At 34.4% G+C, this 19,693-nt stretch overlaps 1 protein-coding gene across 6 annotated transcripts in view; it reads left to right on the forward strand.

Moving 5' to 3' along the window:
- CSNK1G3 (casein kinase 1 gamma 3) overlaps positions 1 to 19,693 on the forward strand; it is a 124,395-nt gene that overhangs the window by 39,405 nt on the left and 65,297 nt on the right. For all 6 annotated transcript variants that reach the window (XM_060093291.1, XM_060093288.1, XM_060093292.1 and 3 more), the window contains exons 3-4: positions 7,438 to 7,478; positions 17,964 to 18,033. In XM_060093291.1, coding sequence (XP_059949274.1) covers positions 7,438 to 7,478; positions 17,964 to 18,033 — 111 coding nt within the window. The remainder of the gene's footprint in view (positions 1 to 7,437; positions 7,479 to 17,963; positions 18,034 to 19,693) is intronic.

Below are 19,693 nucleotides of genomic sequence, written 5' to 3' on the forward strand. Positions count from 1 at the left end.
TTGTACGTTGCTGTTAAATGATGTGTCTGACAGACTCTTCTGCATTTTAGAAGGGATGCAAATATTTGAAAGGGTGAATGTTTTACATTTTATTTTTTGAAGGATATTGAATTAGATATTTTGAAATTCTTAAATTGTTTCTGATTTTGGCATTAGAAAAAAAAACCAGGTTATTTACTTATCCAACCTTGAACTATTATACGTCCATCTATCCATTCAAAATTTATTGCATGTCTACAGTATTATATATGAGGCATGATTAGGCACTGATGATACACTAGAAAAATATAAAATTTGTCTCTGCCGTTATGGAATACATAAGTCATTTAACTATGTGGGGCTTCAAATTTCTCAACTTTAAAATGGGATTATTTCCACTTCCTAAATTATTGTGAAGATTAAATTTAGATAATAGTATAAAAGGACCAGCACTATACTTGCCTGTTTTAGGAAAACAATGATTGTTCTGCTCCATTAAAAGATATCAAGATATTTTAAATTAAAATTATAGCATGTTATATGTATATTTATTTAAAGTTTTTTATATAAATTAGTTTTATAGCTATATATTTTGTCATATATAAATATTTGTACTTCACCTGTCACTCTATCTCTCTTTGTGTATATGACTATAGTACCGTAGTACTTTGGCATTTTTTATTCAAAATTGGTTTCATGTAATTTATTTCAAAATAACTACATATATATACATCTGTGTGTGTGCATGTATGTGTATATATGTGTGTGTGTATGTGTGTATATACACACAAAACAATCTAGTGGAGCATTTTAACTAGGGCAATATGAGAAACTGTATGTACCCATATATACTGAAACTATATAGGCTATGTACTGAAAAAACAGCAAAATAACCCTTTCTTTTGCAGTCTGTGAATGAGCAGAAATAGGCATAAGATGACTTACTAGTCCATCCATCCATCCATCCATCCATCCATCATCTATTTATCTGTCTCTCTGTACCTAATCTATCTGTGGGTTTTTATTATATATTTGTGTACATCTATTTATTTAAATGTATTATCTATACATGTAACTGTGTTTTATGTGTACTTATGATACATGTAACATACACACTTGCAAAACTAATTTAATCATATTTTTCTCTCTTGATAAACTACTAAATAAAGGGACGTTTTATTCCTTTTTCTAAAGGTCCCAAGTGATTTCTCTGTACAGAAAAAGTGTGATAAGTATCATTCTTTCTGTATCTGGATAAGCATGCTAATGTTAAAAGCTGGTTTGAATTCTTAAGGTGCTTTCTTTAAAACCATGTTAATAAACATTTGATTTCTGGCACTGAAATTTTTGTGCTTAGTATTGGGTAAAAAAGAATATAAGGTATATATGTTACAGGTAAGTGATTTTCAACAAAGATGCTATTAGCACCTTGGGCTGGACAGTTTTTTGTTGTTGTTTTTTTTTTTTTTTTTTTTTTTGTAGAGGACTGTCCAGTGCACTGCATGGTGTTTAGAACTCCACACTTCTTGGGCACTAAATAGGAGTTGCATCTCCACATGCAACCCCAAATGCCCTTCCCCCAACCTCCACTGCCATTTCTAAATGCCCCAAGGAGAGACACTATTACCCTCTGTTGAAAGTACAGGAAAAAAAAAGAAAGTTGGACATAAAAATTGGCCTTGAGATTAAAAAAAAATAGTTGAACTTTTGAAATAATCTAAAATTAAATCTAAGTAAATGTATTTACTATCATTTTTATCTGTATTTTTAATTATAAAATGATGAATTGATATATTTTTGGTTTTATTTTATCTTTGTATTGTGGTAAGGCTTGCATCCTGCTGCATGTTAGATGTAGTTCTAGCTTAGACAGTCAACCAACACCCCTAGAAATGTTTTTAACGGGCACTGAATGAGACAAAACAAAGCTAGCTAAAATGTGGGGTTATACTGTATATATTTTTAATTTTCCCATGATGCTTTAACATCTTAAAAAAACCTTTCTGGGCCTTCCCTGGTGGCGCAGTGGTTGAGAGTCTGCCTGCCGATGCGGGGGACACGGGTTCGTGCCCTGGTCCAGGAAGATCCCACATGCCGCGGAGCGGCTGGGCCTGTGAGCCATGGCCGCTAAGCCTGTGCGTCCGGAGCCTGTGCTCCGCAGCGGGAGAGGCCACAGCAGTGAGAGGCCCGCGTACCACAAAAAACAAAAACAAAAACAAAAACAAAAAAACCCTTTCTGGTCAACCATATTTCAATTAAAAAAAAAAAAAAAAAAACCTGAGGTGAGACCTCTTACTGCAGATGTATTCCAGAATATATGGAGTACCTTTCTGCTTTACAGTTCAGCCAACATAACATTGCTTTAATAATAAAAATAAAAAAACCTCAGAACCTTTCTAGCTGTGGAGAGACTGCTCCTCTACAGGCTAGCCAGTTCTTAAAGATAGCAAAGGACTCAAATGGGAGCATGCCTTGATCTGCAAACTAACCAATCCAGAGCCATACCTCCTCTCTGGCCCATACACTCCAGAAGGCAATTTTCCTCTTCCTTAACTCATCCCATGGCCAAGTACAAGACAACTAGAGACTGCCCACCAAAGGCTAACAGAATTATTCAAATTACCCAGTCCTAAGCTGTTTACCCTGCCCCGCCTTGCCTTTCCTGCAGAAACGCTGATAAAGGCCTTGGCCTAAGCTCTTCCCTTGCTCCTGTCTTCTACCACCTGACCAAAACATGATGCTTCTTCTGTGACCCCCTTTCTAGGACCTGGAGTATAATAAACTTTGTTTTCCTGAGCTTCTTCTGTGTCCCCTCTTGTGGCTACAACTGACTGACCATGACGTAAAGGAACACAGAAAAAGGGTGTTATATATTTGTCTATGAATTCCCATTATCTGAAATAGGATATTGTAAATTTTGATATAACTAAGTAGACCACAGGAGTTTTTATAACTTCTTTTATTTTTGTTTTTTCTCCTCTTGTTCCTGGTATAGCTTATAACTCTTCTTAATTTATTGTTTATATTTAAGAATTGTTTTGTTGAAAATTCTGCAGGCCTTACAGTATATATCAAGTAAATATACAGATTTGAGTGGATTCATCATTTTTATAAATGTTTATTGATTTTCTACTTTTACTAATTCAAGCTTAAAACTTATCTGAAAAATGTAATAATAAGGAATAGACTATGATGCTATAACAAAGAGATCCTAGAATATAGTGGTGTTAGGCAAAATCGTTTCTTTCTTTTTCACATAACACAGACCAGAAGGACAGCACCCAAAGCTGTCAGGGTATCTCTGCATGCTCAATATGTGGCTTCAGTCTCTCTTCTAGCCAGCCAGCAAGAAGAAGAAAAAGGGCCAGAAGAGCACATGTTCATTCTTGGAAGTGGGGAGTGACATACCTGGGGAGTGACATACCTTAACATAGACTCATATCCAGAACTTGATCACATGGCCGCACCAAGCTGAAAAAGAGGCTAGAAATTTAGTCTAGCTGGACAACCATTTTAAAACTTGGGCATTCTATTATTAGGGAAGGGGCACAGGTATATTTTGGTTAATTAGTAATCCCTGATATAAACATATGTGTAGTTTCTGTAGAACATAGTTTTATAACAATGACCACCCAAATGCCACAAAATTGGTAAAACCATCTTTTCAAGTTCAGTGTGGCACAAAGCTCTATTGGAAATGTCTTTTGAAATTGGATTTAAAACATCAGTTAACTGGAACCAGTCTACTTCGAGCCTTCTCTTAACTGCATTCCCTCTATACATACACTCCCTCTCTTTTGCTTATATTTTACCCACAAACACATATCCTGTGCATTGTTAGTTCATATATATAACAAATATCGATTAAAAGCCAATTATTTAAGGCTATGCCTATGCAAGGTGACAAAAATGCATTGGTAGTGTTGTTCAATCTATGTTCATCTTTATAAATATAACCCTCAAAGTTCAGCAAAATATCTAATGTTCAAAAAAAGGTGACGCTTTTAGGATTTTGTACTTTCTGCTGTGACTTAAAAGTAGACATTTGAACATGTAAATGCCAACAAAAACAGTACTTTTAGAAGTATATGGTTTATTTTGATTCTGTGGAATTTGTGTTTAACCTAACTTCTTGTCCTATGAATATTTTTCCCTGTGGGCTTGTGAATAAATATCATATACAGGATAATTATGAAAAGATGATAATGTCTTGAGGAAATATAAATTCCATATTTAAACTCAAAACACAATTGTTCCTTTGTTAGACACCAGTTTCTCAAGATTAAGTTTTTCATTGTACCATTAAATTATTCACCTCAAGCTTACTAGAGGAAGACTACAATTTTATACATAACGCATTCTTGAAAATATATATGAAGGCACATCTAAATGCTGAACTTATTGGCTAAAAATATGGTATGTTTTCTAAAATTTTTTTATATTTATGGACTCAGTGAGGACCTCACTATAGCTTAGCATTCACCACTTTGGGTACTCCTATTCAGCTCCATCTTTGTGATAAGTGTGACGGGTTTATGAGACTCATGCTATTTAGCATTAGAATGAATGCTTTTTTTCGCTCATTTTTATAAAATAAGGACAAAACTCAGAAAAGCATTATAATATTTATATGAACAAACACTGCTGTACAGTGGTGGCAACGGTTCTAGGTATTTTCGCCATAAGTCTTTGCTGCAAGCAGTTTTACTGTTTGGCCATAAGGCAGTTTTGCTGTAAAGGATGAAATAACTGATTGACAATTTGGTTTCAATGCTGTAAAAGATAAAATAACTGGTTGACATTTTGGTTTGACAGTTTGGTTTCGACTGGTTGACAGTTTGGTTTCACTTCTCCACTGATGCAGTGCTTTCATTTTTTATTTTTGTTTTTATTTTATAATGGAGTATACTTGATTTACAGTGTTATGTTTCAGGTGTACAGCAATGTGATTTAGTTATATGTATATCTATTCTTTTTCAGATTCTTTTCCCATATAAGTTATTACAGAGTATTGAGTAGAGTTCCCTGTGCTATACAGAGGGTCCTTCTTGATTATCTATGTTATATATAGTAGTGTGTCTATCCCAACCTCCTAACCTCCTTATATTTTTATTTTATATAAATCTTAGGCCTCATAATGGTCTAAATAACGACGAGTAGCATGGTGGTCTTAAAATAGTGAATAAAACAACTACATATATTGACTTGATAGAAAATAAAATGATAAGAAAACTTACTAGAGGTATGACATAAGAGAGTGAAAAGCCAGATTGCATACAATACTAGAAAATGATAACATCACTTTGCAGATCCTTCAGTGAACACAGTCATCCCTGCCACACCTCAAACCAAAAGCTTACCAAGCTTTAGCACATACAAAGAAGCAGCTAGTGACTCACAACAGTCATCCAGAGCATTAATTGTCAATTCTTTGGCTAATTTAGATACAACAGCTTGCGCTCTAATGCTGTCTTTATCAGATTTATCATGCAATATTAGAAGTTGGAGGCAAAAGAACAATCAAGCTCTTCCTATCCCCCATAAAGAAATGGTTACGTGATTCCTGATGAGTGTAAGTTTCTTGAAAATGGTGAAAATTTTTGCTATTTGATAGTGGAGAACATTATGGAGACAGAATTTTTGTATTTGGTACAGAATCTGGCTTAGATGATTTGGTAAAACATAAAGACTGGTCATGTGATGGAACATTTAAATGTAGTCTAGAGATTTACTACCAGTTACATATATTGATAATAAATAGGAGCATCCCTTGATTGTTCATTTTATTTCCAGGGATATCTGTGGAGACTGAGTTAGTTTTTTTATGTTGTAGAGAACTTAGGTCCAACATGAGATTCTGAATCCTTAATGATTAACTTTGACAAAGGAAGTATCACCTTTTCTCAGATATACCATAATACAACTATAATCATGAATCTATACACGTTTTAAATGTATTCAGATATTTTTTGTATTTTCATTTTGACAGTAGAATCTTTAAAATATTTTATTACTAGTTTTTCATGTGTCCTTTTTAATGTTCATTTTTAATTTTATTTTCATTGTTCTATCTTTTCCAGCAAAATTGCCTCATGGGCAATTAGCTGTGCTGTGAAACTGCTTGTGGCAAAGATTCTTTTGGTGAAAATACTGCTCACTGTGGCAGCATATCCAAGACTGAAATTTTGTCTAGAAGTTTTACTGCCATTTATTAGCTGTTGTATAAAACGAAGTTAGGAGTATAATGTTGGAAAAATCACATGTGTGAAAGTTGATGATTACCTATTTTGTGTTAAGTAGCCAGTGTGACCAGGGCCAGTTACTATCACAGTTAAAAACAACAACGATCAGTGTTCTGTTTTTCTTACTATAAAAATAGTACATGCTTATTGAAAGAATGCTGGAAATCCAGAAATCAAATATTGTTCTATTTTTTATTCTATGAACTGTACTTGTAAAGAAACACATTAATTTCTGTATCAGATTTTCTTCATATACTTAATTCTCCATAGTATTTTACTTGAACTACAGATGTTGACCCCTTGGAATTTTCTAGATTATTTTCAACTTGCTGGTGCCAGTGATTACTGTAATTCATTTGAATTCTTTACATATTAATTATATTAAATCTTTATTCTGATTTGTCTTTCACCTGTTCTTTGTATATAATAGTTTTTTTCAACTTACAAAAGTTTAAAATATTTTAAGCTATCAAATCTGTATAAAATCTTCTGATCTTTTAATCTTTTTCCATTTATTTTTAATGCTCAAAAAGGCTTCTATATACTGGCCTGATAAATATTTTTTCTTGTTTTATGGCTTATATCTAACTCTTAAAATACCTGGAATTTAATTTGGTTATAAGGCAAGTTCTTAATAACCCTTCTTCCCCTCAGAGTAATTAACTAGTTTGTCAAAGCCAATTATTGAATAATACTTTTAAAATTTTATTTTATTTTAAAGGTATTCCAGATTTTTTTCTATATATTTGATCTCTTTACTAGATTACATATGAGCCCTATTAAGATCACATCCCATAATAATGAAGGATTTAAAATGAGGTGGTGATGGAGAAAGGAATTTTGTACACCTGTTTCTATATAGGGTTCTAGTTTTGAATTTTGCATGTGTTTGCCTACTGATTACTTTGTAAGTTGTATGCAGTATTCCAACAAAATAAGAATTTTTCTTTTTTTTTTTAATAAATGGACTAAAGTATTTATTAGTATTACTTTCTACTCTGAATCCAGGTGAAATACTAAATATGTTATGGAGTTGATCATAAATTTTAATATGTCCTTGTTATTGAGACTTCTGCTAAATAGTTGGAAGCAAAAACCTATGTTTCATTTAAATGTGTTATGTGCTTCCCCTGACCCCCCAGAGTACAGTTTTACATAATGTATCTTTAAAAATTTATTGCTGGTAGAATCTGACATTTTTCTTTTTTTTTTCAAGGAAAAAATTTATATACAAATGAATATGTGGCAATTAAACTGGTAAGTTCATGTTTCTTTAATTATTTTCTTGTTATTCCTTTAATGATTAAGTTGCATTTTCACTACTTTTTTTTCATATCATTTTAACTTGAGTGTTTATTGGGAAAGTGGTAAGTGTAACTGACCTTTTGTTATTAAGCTCCTAGCATCATCATGCCCCTCAAGTGTATGATAACGTATATATAAGATATCTGTGTTTTTGTGTGTTACAAAAACTTAATCCCTTTACTTTGGCAGCATTATAGAACTGAATTTAAAAATTTTTGAATTTAAGGAAGCTGGCATATTGGCATTTTTTATTAGATAAAAGTTAGAATGCAAGATTTTTCTTCCTGATTCAAGCACTTGGACAAAGGTGTCCTTAGTATTCAGGATTACATTATTTGAAAATGTATTTGAGGTACCTTCCAACATCTCTTTTTCTGTTGATGTTTTTATATTTGGTAAAACTTGGCTATTGCTTGACCTTCAAGGATTCAGAAATTCTTGATGTCGGTGGATAGCCAGGCAAGCAAACTCTGCTGGGACTGTTTTGAAGTCCCAAATGTGCCTGGTATGATAGCTATAAGGCAGCTTTTTTTTTGAATAGTTGGGATCTGGGAATTTTTTTAAGATATAACTTTCTGCTGGCATATCTCTTCTATCTGGTTTGCCAGCCATGTTTCCTTGAGGTTGAGCATGGCTTGGTTTTCCCAGCCTGCCTGCCAGTCTCAATCTTGTCTCTGCCAATATAACCACTGTTATTAGGGTAATGTGACTTTAATATAGAAGGAGAGACTATTTGAGGAAGAGGCAAGTGGGAGAAATAAAAAAAAAAAAACTTTGGGGTTGAGATAGAAAACGGTGCTACTTAATTTTAAGTATCCTGTGAGTGTAAACCAAGTTTCACTGCAACAAATGCTGTTTACTTTTACTGGGAAATAAAAATGCACAGAAGGGTTGTGGTGCCACCAGGAGAGACTGGCTGGCTGACATATGAGTGGGCACTGGCATTTACCTGGCATGAGTTCACCTAGGTTTAAATTCTGGTCCTTGACTTTATGACAGAAAATCTGGTTAGGTTGTCTTATTAAGATTGTCACTGTTAACCAGAAGTGGATTCACAGTATTAATCAATTCATGCAATCAGTCAAGCTCTCAGAGGTGTAAATATTTAGGAAGAGTTAATTTCTAACTTACAGTGAGATATTTTACTATTATGGGTCCAGAATGCCCACATCAGTATAAATAATCTCTTTTCTTTCTGTAGGCTGCTATACATAGAATGCTAAGTTAAAATTACAAGGTTCCCTCCTGAGTGTGAAATCAGGACGAGGGGAGTTAGTTTGTGTGAATCACAATAGGGAGGCCCAGGATGTAGGGAATGGGCACTGCTGACTTTTTCTTTGAATTTCTTTCTTTTCGCATGTTCTAGGCCAGTGGTCTGGGATCTAGATGTTGTACGGTGTGGGGAGTTGGGGTGGCACACAAGGATGGAAGTGTGGCAACACCCATATTCTGTGTTATTGATGGCCCGTAGTGAGTAGCTTCAGATATCTATCAGATATTTAACTGATATTAGGGCAAATAAACCGTTGTGTCAAAATAGGAGCCCCTCTAGGCTGACCTTTACTTGTCCATTTCAGTCATTAACTGGTGACCCTTAGGTCCTGTTATTTTCAGATTTGGAACTTGTTTACCCTGTTGACATCTTTGATGCCTTAGTAAACATGTATTACGTCATCTTTTAGCCTTCTTATGTATACACACATAAGTCACATTTTTTTAGTTTACCTTCATGCCATATCACTATCCCCTTATTTTTCTTCTTTTTTTTGGTGGGCAGACATTCTTTCTCTGCTCTGATTTATCCCTTTTTAAAGCACAGTGATCAGGACTACATATAATAATTGTGGTTATTCAGTATTCTTTGGGAGACCTGGGAATATTTTTGGATCTCTTTGTGGTATTTTGCGGTTGAAGTATGGTATAGAGTCATGCTTGCCTCAGATTCATCCAAAAAATATATTGGCAGGGCAGAAAATTTTTCACATAAACTGTTGGACCGTGGTTTGGTACTTAGTTCACTAAATATGTGTGTGTGTGTGTGTGTGTGTGTGTGTATTATATATATATAAAGTGTCCTTATATATATTTTTGTATCTTATGTTTGTATCTATTGTCTCTGTTTATAGACGATAATATAATTTTGTTCAGAACTTGCCTAAAAAGTAACCACTTGAAAATGTTATGTCTGTATACCTTCAGTGCTATCTTATTTTTGTACGTTGGTACAAATAAAGGCGTTACTTGTTGACAGTGGTGTTCAGAGAGCAAACTTCAGTGACTACTTTTAGCTCTGTTATCTCCTATAAAGGTTTTCACATTTATTTAATGTTACCCTAGTTCATATTTATAGTTTGTTTCAAGTTTGTTTAATTTGTTAAATTTGACCTCAGCTACCACCCTCATATCTTGTTGTTTGTAGTTATATAGTAACCCGTTGTTCATGAATAATGAAAAATTCATCCTGTGGTGAGGTGACTTTTGTTATATGGTGGCACAATAAAATTTTACTGCTAGTAAAGTATTGGAATCAAGTTGAACTGACTCAACTAAGTTAGATCTGGGTTTCTGTTTTTACCTAGGGAATATTAGTGACTGAATAAGTTATGTATTTAATTTTACTTGTGATTGCCTGAGTGGGCATCTTTCATTATATCTTATGGTTATATACTTTTATATAGTTAACTGAAGAATTCCACTATGTGGCAGGAGCAATTTTAAGTCATATATATGTATATATAAACAAAATGAGAAAGAATATTCTATCCCTCTTTCGTAGATGAGGGAATTGAAAAGTACAAAAAGATTAAGTAACTTGCCAAAGTCTCTACAACAGCTAGTAAGTAGTGAATTTAGGATTCAAACCCAATACAATTTAGTTTCAGTGCCTGTGCTTCTAACTAGAGTTCTACCCTACCATTCTGCCTCTCAAGAACTAAGCTGATTGTTTTCTCTTATAATAATCTTTATGATTGTAATTGTTCCACTGGGATTTTACAGGTTCTTTATCTGAAGTCTTTGTCGTTGGTTCTTTCATTACGATATATCTTAGTATAAATATTTTAGTTATTCTGTTTGGGATTCACATTCCTCTTGAATCTCTGGTTTATCTTTCATCAGTTCTTGCATTTATTTCTTCAGTTATTGCCTCTGCTCACTTTTCTCTCGAGACTTGTCAAATGTATATTAGACCTTCTCATTATATTGTCCAGAACTCTAATCTTTTTCCTATATTTTCTATTTTTCCTCCTTCATAATGCATTTTGTATACTTTATATACATGCAGTCTACAAAATTTTCTCATTCTTTAGACATTTTTCTATCTCCCAGTTTCCAAATTATCTTTTCTGTTGTGTTAATATGCTGGTAGATTAGTTTTAAATTTTGTTATTGTAGTTTTTTGTACTTCTTGAAGTTTTGTTGGTTCTGTTTAAATTTTGTTACCTTGCTGTACTTTCCTGTTGAATCTTGTTCAATTTTCCTGTGTTATTACTCTGTTATAGTTTTGTTTCCTGCAAATATTTTCACACATTTATTATTTCTTATATGTTAAATCTATTTTGCTTCTGTTTATGTTCTCTGTGTGTGTGTGTGTGTGTTTGTGTGTGTGTGTAAAAATCTCAAAAACATTATGTTGAAGGAAAAAAGGCAGACACATACATATAAAACATACATTGTATAATGTCATTTGTATGAAATCCAACTACGGACAAAACAAATCCAAAGGTGATAGAAGTCCAAAAGTGATTATCTCTGAGAGAAGGGTGATGGAAATGCTCTAAACTTTAGAGGCTAAAGGTTTCTTGAGTTGGTGGTTGCAGGGATATATACAATTTACAAAGCTCATGGGCCTAATACTTAGGAACTGTGTGTTTTATTGTAAGCTGTACTCCAGCTAAAAATTAAAAAAATATATATTGTTGTTACTATCAGAATTTTCCTATCTCTGTCTTTGTTCTTTCTTACTTTTCTGTAATTTCTTACTTTTCTTTACATTAGAAATATATAGTTTAGAGGTGAATTCCTGGGAACAGGAGAAATAGAATCAGGGCCACCATTCTAGTCATGAATGTTCACAGTATACTCTTCTTCAGGGACAAAGAGTCAAACACAGATTTCCCTAATGGTTAATCTAATAGCCACTTAACCTTGTGTACATTTATGGCATTAATTTATTTTACGCTGTGCTTAAAGTTGACTATCTGGATTTAACCTTAGGGAGACAAAGATGACTAATAGAGTATTACATTATAGAAGAGTTGAGAGTCCCTCCTCCCATCAGGAAACCTGCACAAGCCTCTTAGATAGCCTCATCCACCAGGGGACAGACAGCAGAAGCAAGAAGAACTACAATCCTGCAGCCTGTGGAACAAAAACCACATTCACAGAAGGATAGACAAGATGAAAAGGCAGAGGGCTATGTACCAGATGAAGGAACAAGATAAACCCCCAGGAAAATAACTAAATGAAGTGGAGATAGGCAACCTTCCAAAAAAAGAATTCAGAATAATGATAGTGAAGATGATCCAGGACTTCAGAAAAAGAATGGAGGCAAAGATAGAGAAGATGCAAGAAATGTTTAACAAAGCCCTAGAAGAATTAAAGAACAAACAAACAGAGATTAACAATACAATAGCTGAAATGAAAACTACACTAAAAGGAATCAATAGCAGAATAACTGAGGCAGAAGAATGGATAAGTGACCTGGAAGACAGATTGGTGGAATTCACTGCTGTGGAACAGAATAAAGAAAAAAGAACGAAAAGAAATGAAGACAGCCTAAGAGACCTCTGGGACAACATTAAACACAACAACATTCGCATTATAGCAGCTGCAGAAGGAGAAGAGAGAGAGAAAGGACCCGAGAAAATATTTGAAGAGATTATAGTCAAAAACTTCCCTAACATGGGAAAGGAAATAGCCACCCAATCCAGGAAGTGCAGAGTCCCATACAGGATAAACCCAAGGAGAAACACGCTGAGACACATAGTAATCAAACTGGCAAAAATTAAAGACACAGAAAAATTATTGAAAGCAGCAAAGGAAAAACGACAAATAACGAACAAGGGAACTCCCATAAGGTTAACTGATATCTCAGCAGAAACTGTACAAGCCAGAAGGGAGTGGCATGATATACTTAAAGTGATGAAAGGGAAGAACCTACAACCAAGACTACTCTACCTGGCAAGGATCTCATTCAGATTCGATGGAGAAATCAAAAGCTTTACAGACAAGCAATAGCTAAAGAATTCAGCACCTCAAAACCAGCTCTACAACAAATGCTAAAGAAACTTCTATAAGTGGGAAACACAAGGGAAGAAAAAGACCTACAAAAACAAACCCAAAACAATTAAGAAAATGGTCATAGGAACATACATATCGATAATTACCTTAAACGTGAATGGTTTAAATGCTCCAACCAAAAGAAACAGGCTTGCTGAATGGATACAAAACCAAGACCCATATATATGTTGTCTACAAGAGACCCACTTCAGACCTAGGGACACATACAGACTGAAAGTGAGGGGATGGAAAATGATGTTCCATGCAAATGGAAATCAAAAGAAAGCTGGAGTAGCAATACTCATATCAGATAAAATACACTTGAAAACCAAGAATGTTACAAGAGACAAGGAAGGACACTTCATAATGATCAAGGGATCAATCCAAGAAGAAGATATAACAATTATAAATACATATGCACCCAACATAGGAGCACCTCAATACATAAGGCAACTGCTAACAGCTGTAAAAGAGGAAATCGACAGTAACACAGTAATAGTGGGAGACTTTAACACCTCACATACACCAATGGACAGATCATCCAAAATGAAAATAAATAAGGAAATAGAAGCTTTAAATGACACAATAGACCAGATAGATCTAATTGATATTTACAGGACATTCCACCCAAAAACAGCAGATTACACTTTCTTCTCAAGTGCGCACAGAACATTCTCCTGGATAGATCACATCTTGGGTCACAAATCAAACCACAGTAAATTTAAGAAAATTGAAATCATATCAAGCATCTTTTCTGACCACAATGCTATGAGTTTAGAAATGAATTACAGGGGAAAAAACATAAAAAAACACAAACACATGGAGGCTAAACACTACGTTACTAAATAACAAAGAGATCTCTGAAAAAATCAAAGAGGAAATCAAACAGTACCTAGAGACAAATGACAGTTAAAACACGACAATCCAAAACCTATGGGATGCAGCAAAAGCAGTTATAAGAGGGAAGTATATAGCTATACAAGCCTACCTCAAGAAACAAGAGAAATCTCAAATAAATAATCTAACCTTACACCTAAAGGAACTAGAGAGAGAAGAACAAACAAAACCCAAAGTTAGCAGAAGGAAAGAAATCATAAAGATCAGAGAAGTAATAAATGAAATAGAAACAAAACAATAGCAAAGATCAATAAAAGTAAAAGCTGGTTCTTTGAGAAGATAAACAAAATTGATAAGCCATTAGCCACACTCATCAAGAAAAAGAGGGAGAGGACTCAAATCAATAAAATTAGAAATGAAAAAGGAGAAGTGACACCAGACACCACAGAAATACAAAGCATTCTAAGACACTACTACAAGGAACTCTATGCCAATAAAATGGACAACCTAGAAGAAATGGACAAATTCTTAGAAAGGTATAGCCTTCCAAGGCTGAACCAGGAAGAAATAGAAAATATAAACAGACCAATCACAAGTAATGAAATAGAAACTGTGATTAAAGATCTTTCAACAAACAAAATTCCAGGACCAGATGGCTTCACAGGTGAATTCTATCAAACATTTAGAGAAGAGCTAACACCCATCATTCTCAAGCTCTTCCAAAAAATTTCGGACGAAGGAACAGTCCCAAACTCATTCTATGAGGCCACCATCACCCTGATACCAAAACCAGACAAAGATACTACAAAAAAAGAAAATTACAGACCAATATCACTGATGAATATATATGCAAAAATCCTCAACAAAATACTAGCAAACAGAATCCAACAGCACATTAAAAGGATCATACACCATGACCAAGTGGGATTTATCCCAGGGATGCAAGGATTCTTCAATATATTCAAATCAATCAATGTGATACACCATGTTAACAAATTGAAGAATAAAAACCATATGATCATCTCAATAGATGCAGAGAAAGCTTTTGACAACATTCAACACCCATTTATGATAAAAACTCTCCAGAAAGTGGGCATAGAGGGAACCTACCTCAACATAATAAAGGCCATATATGACAGACCCACAGCAAACATCATTCTCAATGGTGAAGAACTGAAAACATTTCCTCTAAGATCAGGAACAGGAAAAGGATGTCCCCTCTCACCACTATTATTCAACATAGCTTTGGAAATCCTAGCCTCGGCAGTCAGAGAAGAAAAAGAAATAAAAAGAATTCAAATTGGAAAAGAAGAAGTAAAACTGTCATTGTTTGCAGATGACATGATATTATACATAGAGGATCCTAAAGATGCCACCAGGAAACGACTAGAGCTAATCAATGAATTTGGTAAAGTTGCAGGATACAAAATAAATGCACAGATATCTCTGGCATTCCTATACACTAATGATGAAAAATCTGAAAGAGAAATTAAGGAAACACTCCCATTTACCATTGCAACAAAAAGAATAAAATACCTAGGAATAAACCTACCTAGGGAGACAAAAGACCTGTATGCAGAAAACTATAAGACACTGATGAAAGAAATTAAAGATGATACCAACAGGTGGAGAGATATACCATGTTCTTGGATTGGAAGAATCAATATTGTGAAAATGAGTATACTACCCAAAGCAATCTACAGATTCAATGCAATCCCTATCAAATTACCAATGGCATTTTTTATGGAACTAGAACAAAAAAAGCTTAAAATTTGTATGGAGACACAAAAGACCCCGAATAGCCAAAGCAGTCTTGAGGGAAAAAAAACAGAGCTGGAGGAATCAGACTCCCTGACTTCAGACTATACTACAAAGCTACAGTAATCAAGACAATATGGTACTGGCAGAACAGAAACATAGATCAATGGAACAGGTAGAAAGCTCAGAGGTGAACCTACGCACCTATGGTCAACTAATCTATGACAAAGGAGGCAAGGATATACAATGGAGAAAAGACAGTCTCTTCAATAAGTGGTGCTGGGAAAACTGGAGAGCTACATGTAAAAGAATGAAATTAGAGCGCTCTCTAACACCATACACAAAAGTAAACTCAAAATGGATTTGAGACCTAAGTGTAAGACCGGACACTATAAAAGTCTTAGAGGAAAACATAGGAAGAGCACTCTTTGACATAGATCACAGCAAGATCTTTTTTGATCCACCTCCTAGAGTAATGGAAATAAAAACAAAAATAAACAAATGGGACCTAATGAAACTTAAAAGCTTTTGCATAGCAAAGGAAACCATAAAGAAGATGAAAAGACAACCCTCAGAATGGGAGAAAATATTTGCAAACGAATCAATGGACAAAGGATTAATCTCCCAAATATATAAACAGCTCATGCAGCTCGATATTAAAAAAACAAACAACCCAATCCAAAAATGGGCAGAAAACCTAAGTAGACATTTCTCCAATGAAGACGTACAGATGGCCAAGAAGCACATGAAAAGCTGCTCAGCATCACTAATTATTAGAGAAATGCAAATCAAAACTGCAGTGAGGTATCACCTCACACCAGTTAGAATGGGCTTCATCATAAAATGAAGGTTCCTCTTGCACTGTTGGTGGGAATGTAAATTGATACAGCCACTATGGAGAACAGTATGGAGGTTCCTTAAAAAATAAAAATAGAATTGCCATATGATCCAGCAATCCCACTACTGGGCATATACCCTGAGAAAACCATAATTCAAAAGGAGTCATGTACCAATATGTTCATTGCAGCTCTATTTACCAGGACATGTAAGTAACCTAAGCGTCCATCAACAGATGAATGGATAAAGAAGATGTGGCCCATATATACAATGGAATATTACTTAGCCAAAAAAAGGAACGAAACTGAGTTATTTGTAGTGAGGTGGATGGACCTAGAGACTGTCATACAGAGTGAAGTAAGTCAGAAAGAGAAAAACAAATACCATATGCTAACACATATATATGGAATCTAAAAAAAAAAAAGAAGAAAATGGTCAGAAGAACCTAGGGGCAAGATGGGAAGATGCAGACCTACTAGAGAATGGACTTGAGGATACGTGGAGGGGGAGGGGTAAGCTGGGACAAAGTTAGACAGTGTCATGGACATATATACAGTACCAAATGTAAAATAGGTAGCTAAGGGGAAGCAGCTGCATAGCACAGGGAGATCAGCTTGGTGCTTTGTGGCCACCTAGAGGGGTGGGATCGAGAGGGTGGGAGGGAGGGAGATGCAAGAGGGAAGAAATATGGGGAGATATGTATATGTATAACTGATTCACTTTGTTATAAAGCAGAAGCTGACACACCATTGTAAAGCAATTATACCCTAATAAAGATGTTAAAAAAAAAAAAGGCACATGCACCCCAATGTTCATTGCAGCACTATTTACAATAGCCAGGTCATGGAAGCAACCTAAATGCCCATCAACAGACGAATGGATAAAGAAGAAGTGGTACATATATACAATGGAATATTACTCAGCCATAAAAGGAACAAAATTGGGTCATTTGTTGAGACGTGGATGGATCTAGAGACTGTCATACAGAGTGAAGTAAGTCAGAAAGAGAAAAACAAATATCATATATTAATGCATATATGTGGAACCTAGAAAAATGGTATGGATGAACCGGTTTTCAGGGTAGAAATTGAGACACAGATACAGAGAATAAATGTTTGCACACCAAGGGGGGCAAGCAGCGGGGGGTGGTGGTGGTGGTGTGATGAACTGGGCTGTTGGGATTGACATGTATACACTGATGTGTATAAAATGGATGACTAATGAGAACCTGCTGTATTAAAAAAAAGTGATCAAATGTATTTTATTGGAAAAAAGCAAAAATAGACCATATTTACTGTCTAAAAAAATATATATTTGATCTTTAATAAAAAAATCAACAGAAATTAAAAATTCACCTTTGACCTTACTCAAACCTAGATCCCTCTCCTGCGTTAACTACTGGTTTATTATGTAGCTTTTAAAGACCTTTTCTAATGCATTCATATGCTTCTGAATGTTTGAAATATTAAACATTATTTTGCTTTATTGAGGTGGGTCTTTCCATATGTATGGATACTATATGTATTTGTGGAAATTGTTGAACACAGTTTTACTCTGTCTCAGATTGTATTTTAATCAAGGCAAAACTTTGAGATATTACAAGGAACAATGCTTGGAATACCAAAAAAAAGAGTTGACACCAAGATTTATAAATTCGGAATTGGGGCCTAGTGATATTTTAATAACTTAAATATTTTTTGTTAATGCTTGTTTTTTTTTAATTAGGAGCCCATGAAATCCAGAGCACCACAACTACATTTGGAGTACAGATTCTACAAGCAGTTAGGATCTGGAGGTAAAGTCTTATATTAATTTTTAAATTTGTAATAAAACAGATTGTCATGATAATAACTCTGTAGTTTCAAAGAATAGTATGTTAAATTTAGTTAATATTAATCACTTCTTAAGGCAATGCTTAGTAGATATTTTCTTACTAGAGTCTTCCCTTTTTATTCTAAATATGACATTTTTGGAGCTTTTTGTGCTGGTACTAATATAAATAGAGAACATTGTAAAAAAATTTAATTTGAGAATATAAGGTGCATATAGTTTCCAGGTGCTTAGCCTTTTTGGTGGTATTATAGTTATTGAAATGACTTATAACATGGTGGTAGGCTGAAAAATGGCTGCATAAAAAATATCCATATCATAATCCCTAGAATCTGTAAATGTTACCTTATAGTAAAGACTTCACAGGTATGATTAAGTTAAGGATCTTGAGATCAGGAGGTTATTCTGGGTTATCTGGGTGGCCCCTAAATGCAGTCACAAATGTCCTTGTAAAAGAGAGTCAGAAGAACCATTAACGTACACAGAAGAGGAGAAGGCAAAGTGGCTACAGAGGCCAAGATTGGAGTGATATAGCCATAAGCCAAGGAATGCTGGCAGCCATGAAAACCTGGTATAGGATTGTCCTATAGAACCTCCTTGATTCAGCCTGTTGAAACTGATTTCAAATGTTTGGCCTCCAGAACTGTGAGAAAATAAATTTTTGTTATTTTAAGCCACAGGTGTGTAGTAATTAACAGTGGCTATAGGAAATTAATACAGGTATATTTTTACATAAACTCTAAATCTAAGTGAGAATGGATATTTTGTGCCATTGGAAAAAACTTAATGAGAAAATTTCCCATTTTACATGGCATTTACTTTATGTTAATGTTTCTCTCAACTCCACTTTTTCTGTTCACTACTATTCTAACTGTAATGATTTTATACATAGAATTTCTTATCAAGTAGGGATATTTTCTTTCCCCAGATTTAATAAAATGGAATTTTTTCATGTGTTTTTTTTGTAAGCACATGTTTACATTCTACTTGGTAGAGTTGTACATTTTTTAATACATTATCAATTTTGCTTCCTTTTTTTTTCTAAGAGCATACTTTCCAAATGAGTAGTCATTGTGGGGACAATAAGTTGACATTTTGTAATAATGTTTTTATCATTATAATGTTCTATAATGCATGTTTAAGTCTGATACAGACAGGCCTCCAGGACTTATCAAAATTATCAGGACTTATCAAAACTTATCAAAATTACCACTGACAACTGAGATGTAAATGACTGGCAAGTGACAGAAAGCCCTAAGAAGCTAAGTGGAAAAAAAAAAAAAGGAGTTTATTGACTTATGTACTGTAAATTCAGGGAAAGGACTTAGCTATAAGACATTGCAATAACTGTCATCAGGGACATTCTTGAGTTTGTCTTTATGCTCTCTGCCTTTTTGTGTGTGTGTAAGCTTTTTTCTCTGATTAGCCCTTCTTATGAGACGGCAAAGGTGCTTACCAACAGCCCAGCTTAGCAATTTTAAAAGTATCTGTTAACTAAAAATTTCAGCAAAAGTTCTAGGACTGAATCTTACTGTTTTATTTTGTGTCTAATGATTTAATCACTGAATTTGATTGCCCAGACTTAACTCATCACAGGCACTACCTGTGAAGTTCAGGGACTGAGA

Source organism: Mesoplodon densirostris, chromosome 3 (assembly GCF_025265405.1).
Source record: "Mesoplodon densirostris isolate mMesDen1 chromosome 3, mMesDen1 primary haplotype, whole genome shotgun sequence".
NCBI lineage: Eukaryota > Metazoa > Chordata > Mammalia > Artiodactyla > Ziphiidae > Mesoplodon > Mesoplodon densirostris.